At 40.1% G+C, this 14,007-nt stretch overlaps 1 protein-coding gene across 5 annotated transcripts in view; it reads left to right on the forward strand.

The window, feature by feature from the left end:
* Positions 1–14,007, forward strand: part of ITGB6 (integrin subunit beta 6) — a 145,882-nt gene that overhangs the window by 78,104 nt on the left and 53,771 nt on the right. For all 5 annotated transcript variants that reach the window (XM_043894670.1, XM_043894667.1, XM_043894669.1 and 2 more), the window contains one exon: positions 1,009–1,104. In XM_043894670.1, coding sequence (XP_043750605.1) covers positions 1,009–1,104 — 96 coding nt within the window. The remainder of the gene's footprint in view (positions 1–1,008; positions 1,105–14,007) is intronic.

Raw genomic sequence — 14,007 nt, forward strand, 5'->3', positions numbered from 1 at the left:
AGACAAAATTATACTTTCCTCTCAACTTGAATGAAGAACATATTAGAAAAATATTCCTAAAGTGCTGAGAATATATGCAAGGAGCACGTTCACGTACAAGAAGGCCTACTTGTCAGTGTTCCTGTACTTGAGCTGTCTGCAGTCATAACCGACATGGTTAACTTGTCTTAGCTGACTTGTTTGCAGACCACTCCCTAATGTGAATTTCCCTTTTGTATATTATCCACCTTTGCAGTCAGGCCAGGCAAATGGGCTTCGTGTTTTCTAGTCTTGGAAAGTAAAGGTCATCTGCCAGTATGATAATTAATGACTTTATTTTTTAAAATGCTCATATCAGTCAGGAATGAACGCCTCAATGAAATAGAAAAAACCTGAGTACAACGTGCTTTCAATTGCCCTGTAAAAATTGCAACATCCCATAAAACCAGTTCATGACATCAAAAAGGCAGTAGGAGCAAACCAGAGAACTGCACAGGAACATCTCAAGTCAGAGGGATTTAGGAACTGCGGTGTGTCCTTCCTCAGCAGGCTCGCTCCTGCTCAACCCTCACCCCGCCCCATCCAATTCCAGCCAGAGCTGCAAGGGTCACCTGGGTCGCATTCATCATAGTCTAACAGCTCCTCCCCCAGTTCTAACCTCCCCAACAATATGAGCCTTCTGGCAAGTGGCACTTAGAAGAAGACATGCATTTCTACCCTTGAAAAGATGACATACTGTAAGTCTTTAAATAAATTTAGTGATCTCCTTGGAAGTGACAGAGCGTAATACTCCACATTGGCAGGCACTGACTCTGAGGAATTAAATGGACTTACAAGATCTGGGAAACAATTACTAAACCAATTAAGAAAACAATGCTAATTGTGTATTTGTTTACTTGGCATGATAGATACAATAATGCCTGTGAGAACTGAAATGCCAAACTCAGTAAGATATTTCTGAAAGAAATATTCCTTTATTTTATATAGTTTTGTTAAGAAGATACCTAAAATCTATGTGTTAAATTTTAGGAATATCCAACAATTGGACAACTCATTGACAAACTGGTGCAAAATAACGTGTTACTGATCTTTGCTGTAACCCAAGAACAAGTTCACTTGTATGAGGTAAGCAAACATAATTTGGGAAATTCCTTCAGGGAGATTATTTGACATGAAACTTTAACTGAGTTTAATACACGGAAGACCATTAGATAATTATTAACACATACCAGATATACTGGACACTGGCAAAGTGGATTCAGATACTGTTTGCAATTTAAATTATAAACACAGAGGTACAGCAAGGAGTGGGGGACAGATATGATATGAAGAGGAAGAGTTATGCAAATGAAAAGTTGGAAGACAGTACCCATTAGCATAGTTAAATAGGATCACCTATCTAACGGAAAATCAATCTATCTTTCCTTCAACTTTTCATCTGATGAGGAAAGAGTTAACAGAAAGCAGAGGAAATTATGAGAATGGGAGGAGAATTGACTTAAACTCTCTGACATTTGCAAATTCAATGTATAGAAAATACACAAGTGGAGAGAGATAATTTAAACTTCTGAGACATGAAAAGTTGAAGGAAAAAGCTTGTTGAACTGGGCCCCCAAATAAGTTCTCCTTCAAAGTATCTGAATTTGCAGTTCAAGTTTTTGAATGGAAACATCAATGGCAGAAAAGGAATTGCTTCACTAGGTGAAAAAAATGTTCATAAACCACCGCATCCACAGTAAAACGCATACTACAAAATGCAAATGTTTTCTGTGGTCTCTTTCCAGCCTTAGAAATACATTATGCCAAAATGCCATGCATTGGGGTACTAGCAAATGATTTATTCCTAATGCGTAGTTTCACAGAGAAGTAGGAACGTCTTTAGCCTGAGTCCTAGAAAAAGTAGAGAAAATAGGTGTCCATTACATTGCTTTAACCTTCTATGCAGAAGCTTCAAATACTCCTAAATTCAAAGTCTGGTCTCCCATTCCTTTGAAAGGACCTCTTAACTCGCTTGATGCCTTCACAGAGCTCAGGAAATGCTGAGATTGTTTCACAGAGGCTTTGATTAAATGCCACTCACTGCTAAGGACAATGGAGCCAACTTCCACCAGGTTCTGCAGAAAGGATCCACGGGGAGATCCTATCTTGCATTTTTAATGAGAGGAGGGCATTGTACACCAGGTGAGATTGCCTTCTGCTGAAAACCAAGGAAGTCCCTTGCAATCAAGCTACATACTCGAGGGCTTTGTTCTACTCAAAGACTATGTGGGTTCACCTGATCTGTGCATTTTCTTAAGGCTTTTTAGTATGTGATACTTGTTTCCAGTGGTTTTAAGTAGTAGAGTTGCGGTAAAAGTTTTTTTTTGTTTTGTTTTTTTTTAAACTCCAAATACAATAGTGAGTCTATTCTACCTTTGATTCCTAAAGCTAGAGTGAGAGGACTCTGGGGCTCACCACACCTTTTCCAAAGTTGAGCTTCTGTTTAGAAAGAGGAGCGGGAGTTGCACTATGTTCTTAAAAGGGGGATCTGGGAAACACGATTGATAATCATGAGCACAGACCCCCACAACTTACTTTGGTAATAGTCTTTAAGACTCACAACTCATTTAAATGCCTCCTCAAGATCGCCATTAAAAAGACACAGCAAGATGAAAAATACCAGTGGCAAAACAGAATCTGTTGGATTTATTTATTTATTTATTTATTTATTTTATTATTATTATTTTTTTTTCCAGTGGGTTTTGTCATACATTGATATGAATCAGCCATGGATTTACATGTATTCCCAATCCCGATCCCCCCTCCCACCTCCCTCTCCACCCGATTCCTCTGGGTCTTCCCAGTGCACCAGGCCCAAGCACTTGTCTCATGCATCCCACCTGGGCTGGTGATCTGTTTCACCATAGATAGTATACATGCTGTTCTTTTGAAATATCCCACCCTCACATTCTCCCACAGAGTTCAAAAGTCTGTTCTGTATTTCTGTGTCTCTTTTTCTGTTTTGCATATAGGGTTATCGTTATCACCTTTCTAAATTCCATATATATGTGTTAGTATGCTGTAATGTTCTTTATCTTTCTGGCTTACTTCACTCTGTATAATGGGCTCCAGTTTCATTCATCTCATTAGGACTGGTTCAAATGAATTCTTTTTAACGGCTGAGTAATATTCCATGGTGTATATGTACCACAGCTTCCTTATCCATTCATCTGCTGATGGGCATCTAGGTTGCTTCCATGTCCTGGCTATTATAAACAGTGCTGCGATGAACATTGGGGTGCACGTGTCTCTTTCAGATCTGGTTTCCTCAGTGTGTATGCCCAGAAGTGGGATTGCTGGGTCATATGGCAGTTCTATTTCCAGTTTTTTAAGAAATCTCCACACTGTTCTCCATAGCGGCTGTACTAGTTTGCATTCCAACCAACAGTGTAAGAGGGTTCCCTTTTCTCCACACCCTCTCCAGCATTTATTGCTTGTAGACTTTTGGATAGCAGCCATCCTGACTGGCGTGTAATGGTACCTCATTGTGGTTTTGATTTGCATTTCTCTAATAATGAGTGATGTTGAGCATCTTTTCATGTGTTTGTTAGCCATCTGTATGTCTTCTTTGGAGAAATGTCTGTTTAGTTCTTTGGCCCATTTTTTGATTGGGTCATTTATTTTTCTGGAATTGAGCTGCAGGAGTTGCTTGTATATTTTTGAGATTAATCCTTTGTCTGTTTCTTCATTTGCTATTATTTTCTCCCAATCTGAGGGCTGTCTTTTCACCTTACTTATAGTTTCCTTTGCTGTGCAAAAGCTTTTAAGTTTCATTAGGTCCCATTTGTTTAGTTTTGCTTTTATTTCCAATATTCTGGGAGGTGGGTCATAGAGGATCTTGCTGTGGTTTATGTCGGAGAGTGTTTTGCCTATGTTCTCCTCTAGGAGTTTTATAGTTTCTGGTCTTACATTTAGATCTTTAATCCATTTTGAGTTTATTTTTGTGTATGGTGTTAGAAAGTGTTCTAGTTTCATTCTTTTACAAGTGGTTGACCAGTTTTCCCAGCACCACTTGTTAAAGAGGTTGTCTTTTTTCCATTGTATATCCTTGCCTCCTTTGTCAAAGATAAGGTGTCCATAGGTTCGTGGATTTATCTCTGGGCTTTCTATTCTGTTCCATTGATCTATATTTCTGTCTTTGTGCCAGTACCATACTGTCTTGATGACTGTGGCTTTGTAGTAGAGTCTGAAGTCAGGCAGGTTGATTCCTCCAGTTCCATTCTTCTTTCTCAAGATTATTTTGGCTATTCGAGGTTTTTTGTATTTCCATACAAATTGTGAAATTCTTTGGTCTAGTTCTGTGAAAAATACCGTTGGTAGCTTGATAGGGATTGCATTGAATCTATAGACTGCTTTGGGTAGAATAGCCATTTTGACAATATTGATTCTTCCAATCCATGAACACGGTATGTTTCTCCATCTGTTTGTGTCCTCTTTGATTTCTTTCATCAGTGTTTTATAGTTTTCTATGTATAGGTCTTTTGTTTCTTTAGGTAGATATACTCCTAAGTATTTTATTCTTTTTGTTGCAATGGTGAATGGTCCCTGTTGCAAAGGAAATGATCATTTCCAAGGAAAACACCAGATTAGAGCCTGCCTCCAATGTAACAGCAGGACGTTTATTTCGCCTGCCTACTAACCTCATTATGAGGTGAATTTATGTTCCATTGTGATCTGTGGTTTTTACCATCTAGGCTCCACTAAATTCAGAGGGACATTTTCAGGGAGCCATGCAGGGGACAGTCAGCAGCCCATTCTGTGACTCTAACCCTTTCATTATTTTATTTTTATTTTGATGGACTCATCATTTCCTCTTCAGGTAGTAGGCTGCAGCCTGATCTAAAGATAATGACTGCAACACTGCACTTCCCTGAAGGCTTCACACAGCATGAAAATGCTGATCTTTTGTTTTATTGATAATGAATACTGAAAATAGACCAAGAATGACTTGGGTTGCCTTTCCATTTAAATCTCTTAGAAGGAGCCCTATGTGGGCAGGAGCCCTTCGTGACCTGATGTTTGGATAGCTGTGATAGAGGCAACATAACTACCAAAGAATCACGGAAAAATAAAACCAGAGATAGGATAAATAAAACAGCTAAGTGGTTGGATCTAATGAAAAGTCCAGGAGGCAATCTGTTTGCCCGTGTTCTGGGTTCAGTATAGCTCTGTGCACATACACCCCAGGAAGGGGCTGGGTCAGGTTCAGTGGCACCCGTCTTGCAGAAAATAAAGATTTGTGTTGCCTATTCACGGGCTGCAGGGGGGAAAATGACTACTTTTTGATGGTTTACGTAAGACGCTTTGGACTCCCCAGGTGTGGAGTTCTGCTGTAGTTTGTGGGAACAGTGATGAACAAACAGTGGGAAGGCTAAAGTAAGCAGTTCTGTCTTCAGATCAGTATGACTGCAGTGTGCACCCAGACTCCAGCAAAACAGATGATTTTGAACAAACTTATTATTATGAATAGTTTCCTGTTTGTCCAATTACAGGGTTCAAAAGATAATGATAGATAATATACTGAGCAGTAGGTAGTATATTACATTCTACTGCTAAATACCATTTTGAATCAGGATTCAATTACTCAAGCTTTAAAAAATTTTTTTTTTAAATTTTCTCTGTTGTTTTCAAATATTTAGTTAATTTACATCAATTTAGCATCAGGCTACTAAACTCCAACTACCTAATTTGACTAGTCTTTCCTTCCTAATGAGATATTGAGAGAAAAGCAATTAAATTAGCATTTTTGACTACATTGTCAAATCCTGTTATTAATTACATGGAATTATTTGCAAGACTTTAACACGTCCCATTATCTTTCAAAACATCTATCTCTGGCTGGAGAAGATGAGTTTTTTGGTGCTAATTGTTATGATATATAACTATATGACCTGGTATTTATGATGTAATGTTGAAAAAGCACTTAGAAAGTAAACAAGATGTATTGGTAAAAGACACTTCCAGTTTACTCACTAATATCTGAGGCCACTAATTGATGTCCTTGTGGTTATTAGGACAGAGTGATGTGTTTAAAGGGCCTTCCCAATGGCTCAGCAGTAAGCAATCCACCTGCAATGCAGGAGATGTGGGTTCGATCCCTGGGTCAGGAATGTTCCCTGGAGAAGGAAATGGCAACCCACTCCAGTATTCTTGCTTGGAGAATCCCATGGACAGAGGAGCCTGGCAGGCTACAATCCGTGGGGTCAAAAAGAGCTGGACACGACTGAATGGCTAAGCACACATGATGTGTCTAAAGCATGAGGACAGGGACCCAAACAAGGTTGTTTTACCACCAAAAGGCCCTTCTCTCTGCAGGTAAAAAAGCCTTCTATAATTAACTCTGTAAAGAGCAGAGTGGATCTTACTCATCTTTCTGTTTAGGCCAATTCTCAATACAAAGTAGATTCTCAGTAAATATATGTTGAATGAATTTCTTTTCTAAAAAAACTGCAATGCAAGCACTTCATCTTATCTCAAATAGGGTCAAAATTTCTAAATAGGGATATGGAGGTTTGTGTGATAAATGTCTGTCAAGGTCAAGGGAATCCATGTACAAGAGTAGGTAGGGGTACCTGACCCATCACTATGGTCATCTGCATCTCTGGCTATTGTTTCTCCGTCCTTCCACTTGGGACCCAGATGGTACCAGAGAGGGGAGGGAACACTCTGCTGTCAGTCTTGGGGCCACCTTGTAGAATAAGCTCCAGAGCCTTCTTGTGTGTGTGCTAAGTCACTTCAGTCGTGTCTGACTCTGTGATTCTATGGACTGTAGCCCACCAGGCTCTTCTGTCCATGAGATTCTCCAGCCGAGAACAGTGGAGTGGGTTGCCATTTTCTTCTCCAGGGGTTCTTCCTGACCCAAGAATTGAACTCGAGTCTCTTATATATCTTGTATTGATGGATGGATTCTTTATCATTAGTACCACCTGGGAAGCCCCACCCTCATCCCCCCAGCTTTCTTACTAGTCTGTGAAAGGAAACCCCCTGAATGATTAACCACTTGATAGTCATTAATCTAAAAACAAACATGAAATGTGCTGCAGTATGCTATGAGCCTGATATTTCAGAAGTGTGGCTTTTGAAACATATACAAGCTTCAGTTTTTCAGGAACCAAAAACCCAGTTTTAATTTCACTCTTTCTTTCTTCTTTTTCCTCATATTTTGAGTGTTTCACCACAGTAAGGGAGTTGAAAGGAGGCAGAGAAATTAGGGAGGGAGATAAAACAAAAATTGGACCCTTTGCCATTGTTAGCCTGTTCTGTTATTGTTTGGTTTTATAATATCCTCTGCTGAAAAGGATCAACACAAATTTGCTCCAATGAAAATCCCTTTATCACTAGCCTCAGTTTTTAATTAAATAAAAAGACTGGACCAGATGACCTCCAGCTTTGGCAGACAATGACTCTGCACCTGGAGGTGGGGGATCACCACAAATTCCAATGATTTACACTCAGATAAAATATAGCTAGTTGTAACATGGCTAATTTCAGTGAATGGCCTAAAACATTGTTCTTTATCTATAAACCCCATCCTGTGGTGGGGTATTCCAAGTTTATGCTTTTTAGTAAAAATATAATCATCTAGGAATTAAAAAGGTAACTTTCTGGATTATGAGTTGATAAATTGCTCTAAATTCAAGGGTAATAGAAAAGGATCTTGATTTCTCTTTGTTTAACGGTGTGTGCGTGCACGCTCAGTCACTTCAGTTGCGTCTGACTCCTTATGACCCTGTGGACTATAGCCTTCCTGGCTCCTCTGTCCATGGGATTCTCCAGGCAAGATTACTGGAGTGGGTTACCATGCCCTTCTCCAGGGGATCTTCCTGACCCAGAGATCTAACCCAGGTCTCCTGCATTGGCAGTTGGGTTCTTCATCACTAGCACCACTAGCCCTTGTTTGAAGGTACCAGGGAATAAAGACAAAGGAGAGCCAGTTACCCACACTTTCCTCATTAATTAACACCCCCTCGGAGAGGGAATATTTGGAAATAAAAACTCATGTCCTTGGATTATCAGGGTAAATTGAATAGAAGTATTTTCCAGATTAATTAATAAGACAGAAACATGAAAAATCATCAGTAGTTACCCCCTAGAATACATAGAATAATTTTCTTCTGAATAACTAAAAGACTCATAATCCAGAAAAAAACACACATAAAAAATGATAGGCCCATCCATGTAGAAATATGATATTTCATTAATACAAGATCTAGATATATCAAAAGTACACAATACCCAGAATGTCTAACATTAAGAGAACCAACATGCTATTGACCACAGTCATTCATTCATTCATCAAACATCCAGGAGCCAGGCCAGGGTTGGTGACTAGAAAGAAGAAGACACAATGCCTGCCTCAAAAAGCCCCATAGAGCATTAACAAACTCATAAGCCAATGATTTACCTAAAGAACCCAATATTTTAGAGACCCCCAAGGGAGAGTTTTTCTGAGGGGGCAGAGGTTCACATCAGTCAATGTTTTTAACTCTTTTCTAGTCACCATTTTTGTTAGGAGGGACAGCAAATTGATTGACAATCAAGAAACTACCTTTGATGCTAAGGGTACCATTGGAACCGAGGGCCAGAGAGGATCAGTAACTATGACCATGAGAATAAATTAGAAGTTTTGCTGAGGGCTTAGTAGGCAAATGCTGTGGTTAAATATTTTAACTCACTTTATTATTTAATCTCCTTTTTACTGCTATGTTCTATGTGCTGTGCCTTGTCACTCAGTCACATCTGACTCTTTGCAACCCCATGGACTGTAGCCCACCAGGCTCTTCTGTCCATAGGGATTCTCCAGGCAAGAATACTGAAGTGGGTTGCCATTCCCCCTCCAGGGTATCTTCCCAACCCAGGGATCAAACCCAGGTCTCCCAAATTGCGGGCAGATTCTTTACTGTCTGAGTCACCAGCGAAACCCCAGAATACTAGAGTGGGTAGCCTATCCCTTCTTCAGGGGAACTTCCCAACCCAGGAATCAAACTGGGGTCTCCTGAATTGCAGGCGGATTCTTTACCAGCTGAGCTACCTGGGAAATCCCTTTTTACTGCTGTAGCACCCAAAATAATCCAAAAGCAAGTTGCATGTGAGAGCCAGGATTTGAACCCAGAGAATCTGAGTCAGCCCCCACCACTGAGGTAAGTCACAACTGAACCTGGGTTTTCGCAGCGAAAGAGCACACCCATTCCTAGCTGCCAGGCCAGGAGAGGAGCAGCCGTTTCAGAGTAAACAGCTTTCAAAGTCGCTGAACTGTCAGAGCACAGAGCATAAGGATACAGCAGAGCATTTCCTGCAAACGGCAGAGATCTTCAAGGCCAGTGAACAATGGATTTTACTTACTGTTGCTGTAAACTTAGACAAGTAGAGCAATGTGAAAATGTGAAAAGAGAGACACATTTGGATTCTGCCTTGGGTGTTATTTAAGCTCTGAGCAATACCAATGGATCCCAGAGCTAGAGAGTTTTATGCCATTGGCCACCCCACCAAAAACACCTGGTCCCTAAGTTGACCACTATCAAGGTCCTGGCCAGGTGGGAAAAAGCAGACACATAGCCTGTTATGATGATACCCTTCAAGTATATGGAAAAATAGAGCAGTGAACACCACCATACCTACTTGCCAGCCTTCTTCAGTCTTGACGTTTTGCCACTCTATTTGCTTCAGATATCTTACAGAAATAAAACATTCCAGGGGGCTTCCCAGGTTACACAGTGGTAAAGAATCCGCTTGCCAATGTAGGAGACACAGGAGCTGCAGGTTCGATCCCTGGGTCAGAAAGATCCCCTGAAGGAGGAAACAGCAACCCACTCCAGTATTCTTGCCTGGGAAATCCTCTGTCCATGGGGTATAGCGGTGGGCTATAGTCCACGGGGTCGCAAAGAATTGGACAAGACTGGACCACTGAGTGCACACACACAAAACATTCCAGACCCAGTTGTCTGCTGTGTAATTACTAACTCTGACGCCACCTCCCTCTTTCCTTCCGTAGAAGTCGCCAGTATCCTAAACTTAGTGTTGATCATTCCCGTGTTTATTCTGAGTACTATTAAAAACATATGTCTACCCATAACTAATTACATAGTTTGGGCTCACAGGTTAAATTTCATCCTGTATATATTATTTCTACAGGTTGCTTTTTGATTCAGTTTTATGTGTTTTTTTAAAATTATGGTAAAATATACACAACATAAAATTTACCTTTTTATGGATTGAGTATATAGTTCTATGGCATTAAGGACATTTACATTGTGATGCTCAATGTTACTTTTTGAGGCTTATCCATGGAGACACTAGAAGCTCTTGCTTACTCTGTTCCACCGCTTCACGTTTTCCACTACGTGTATTTACTGCAATATGTTCATTTGCAACTGAGGGCTTCAGCTCATTTCTAGTCCTGCAGCTTTACAGTGTTAGAGTTGTTGCAGCCACAGACACCCTTGCAGGCATGTTCTCTGTTGAGGATGAACCTCTGAAAGTGAAGCCCCTGGGTCACAGGGGAGGGGCATCCTCAACCCTCCTGGGTGTATCCAAGTTGTTTTCCGAGTGGTTTATCAGCTACTCTTCTGCCAACAATATGGGAAGTAGAACTGTTAGTTGCTCAGTGGTGTCTGATTCTTTGTGGACCCCATGGACTATAGCCCACCAGGCTCCTCTGTCCATGGGATTCTCCACGCAAGAATACTGGAGCGGGTTGCCATTTCCTCCCCCAGGGGATCTTCCTAACCCAAGGATGGAACTTGGGTCTCCTGCATTGCAGGCAGATTCTTTACTATCTAAGCCACCAGGGAAGACCTAACAATGTGGGAGTGTAGGGGGGAAAGAAACAGAAAAAAGAAAAAGACACACATTAAATTACTGTTTTTTTGATGATAAAATTAACATGTTATTTTTTTTAAAGAATGGGATAGAGAAAAGCACAATGAAGAAACTAAAGATCACCCATAAACTCACCACTTGGACACAGCTAACCATTCTTGACATTTTAGAATAAGTCCTCTCCTTTGTCTTTACATACATTCACATGCTTTAACATAATTGGCATCAGACTGTATATATTATGTTCAAATTTTTAGAATGCATTTATATATTTATAGTCTTATAAAGGCATAAAAATCAGGTTGCACTTAGTTATATGTCAAACAACTGCTTTTATTAATAAGAATAACATTAGATGAAATTGAGGTGATTCTACAAGATTCTGAATCAGTGACTGCCAGATTTAAAAGGTGTATGTTTTCAAATAAAAACACACTTGCTCCCCACCCCCAGCAGCTCCAGAAGATCCATGTTTACTACACGTTTACCTACAGGTTATGTTTTTACATATTCAAATAATTATTATTGTTGTTCAGTTGCTAAGTCATGTGTGATTCTTTGTGACCCCATGGACTACAGCATGCCAGGCTTTCCTGTCCTTCATCATTTCCCAGAGAGTATGCTTCAACTCATGTCCATTGAGTCTGTGATGCTATCTAACCATCTCATCCTCTGCCCTCCTCTTCTACTTTGAATTCAAATGATACTTGGTTACTTCATTGAACATTCATGCAACATCTTTAATAGGAACAGCAAATTATTTCTAGTACCTGTTTTCTTATCCCTGAAAGCTCCCTATTGATGAGGACATCTGTGAATAAACTCAGTTTCTTCAGAGGCTCATCTCCAGACTGCCAAGTGCTCAAAGCCATGTGATGACACTTCCATTTCTAGGAAGGCCCACAGCATGCAGGGCCTCAATTACCTGTCTATCTCCTGTAGCCTTTTCTACAACTGCAGGTGGCCACTCTGTGCTCACGTGCTCAGTTGCTTCAGATGTGTCCAACTCTTTGTGATTCTATGGACTGTAGACCGCCAGGCTCCTCTGTCCATGGAATTTTCCAGGCAAGAATATTGAATCCATGCCCTCCTCCAGGGGATTTTCCCGACCCAGGGATCAAACCCACGTCTTCTGCATCTCCTGCATTGCAGGTGGATTCTGTACTGCTGAGCCACCAGAGAAGCCCCTGTGTCTGTGGGGCTGGCCCAAACTATCGTTATGCTGAAAGGAAGCTCACCCTGGCTTTCATCACCATGCCGATTTTAATCGTACCTATGTATACTCTTATGACACAGCCTTTTACACAATTATAGAGGACTTTAAGGCACAAGGGACAAATTAAACTGATAGCTCCCAGGCATAAGAAAACTTTGATAGTATTATATATTTTTAACATTATGGCTAATTACCTGAAAGAGCCCAAACTATGCTACAAAGTGGCCACTATTTGTTACAACATAGTTCAGTATTTTGTTGCTCTTACAGACTTGAATCTTCAAAATGTAAACAGAAAATTTTCAAAACAGAAAATTTTATTGAGCTTGAACAGTTTGGATGCATTTTATTTACTAATTCAGGAGTTGGCATACTTTTTCTCTAGGTTGCCAGATTTCACACATAAAAATACAGTCTGTCCAATCAAATTTGAATTTCAAATAAACAACAAATAATTTTTTATGTTTTAGTATGTTCCATGCAATATCTGGGCCACATACTAAAAGTTTTGGAAGAATTACTAAAAGAAAAACGGAGAATCATGTACAGCATTGGGGAATAATGGAAGAGGAGAGTGTGGGATGTTACTTCTATAGGATCTTCAGGGACTATCCCTTTCAAGAAATGATTACAAATAAAGCAGCAACCTGAAGGGTTGTGTATACAAGTTCACAACCTGATGTGAGCTGGGGTAGAAGGGGATGGAGTGGGAAAGGCAGGCTAAAACCAAACTCCTCAGTCTTGAAAGTCAAGGAAAGTAAGCATAGTGTTATTCCATGGGTAGGAGGTATTAGAAAACACCACATTTGTTGTTGAGCAGAAAACAGATGTCACAGGTATATGATAGATTGAGGATCCCATATGGATTGGGTGTGTACAGTTTTAAAATCATGGCACCTTTATTTTCCAAATTGCCAAAGCTCTTCCTGGATACCTCCTCCAGACAACAAGGATGACGTGGACAGGCCATTCTATACCAGGCATTCTTAAACTTTAGCTCTCATTAAAATCACCTAAAAACTTTCTCAAAAACCCAAGGCCTGGGCCACACTATGATCCAATTAAATCAGTATCTCAGGAGACCCAAGCATCAATATTTTTAAGCCTCCCTTGGTATCTCCAGTCACCCAAAGAGTCTGTTAAAATACAGAATTTGGTTTAGGAAATCTGGGCTGGGACCTAAGATTTTACATTCTTTTGTTTCCTTTAAAAAAAATTGGCATGTAACTGACATATAACATTATATTAGTTTCAGATGTGTGACATAATTCAGTATTTCTATACACTGCCCATGGGGTTCACCACAATAAGTGTAGTTAATGCCTGTCACCATACATAGTGACCAGGTTTTTTTTCTTATGATGGAAACTTTTTTTTTTTTTTTAATTTTTTTATTAGTTGGAGGCTAATTACTTCACAACATTTCAGTGGGTTTTGTCATACATTGATATGAATCAGCCATAGATTTACACTTATTCCCCATCCCGATCCCCCCTCCCACCTCCCTCTCCACTCGATTCCTCTGGGTCTTCCCAGTGTACCAGGCCCGAGCACTTGTCTCATGCATCCCACCTGGGCTGGTGATCTGTTTCACCATAGATAGTATACATGCTGTTCTTTTGAAACATCCCACCCTCACCTTCTCCCACAGAGTTCAAAAGTCTGTTCTGTACTTCTGTGTCTCTTTTTCTGTTTTGCATATAGGGTTATCGTTATCACCTTTCTAAATTCCATATATATGTGTTAGTATGCTGTAATGTTCTTTATCTTTCTGGCTTACTTCACTCTGTATAAGGGGCTCCAGTTTCATCCATCTCATTAGGACTGGTTCAAATGAATTCTTTTTAATGGCTGAGTAATATTCCATGGTGTATATGTACCACAGCTTCCTTATCCATTCATCTGCTGATGGGCATCTAGGTTGCTTCCATGTCCTGGCTATTATAAACAGTGCT

Source organism: Cervus elaphus, chromosome 33 (assembly GCF_910594005.1).
Source record: "Cervus elaphus chromosome 33, mCerEla1.1, whole genome shotgun sequence".
Classification (NCBI taxonomy): Eukaryota; Metazoa; Chordata; class Mammalia; order Artiodactyla; family Cervidae; genus Cervus; species Cervus elaphus.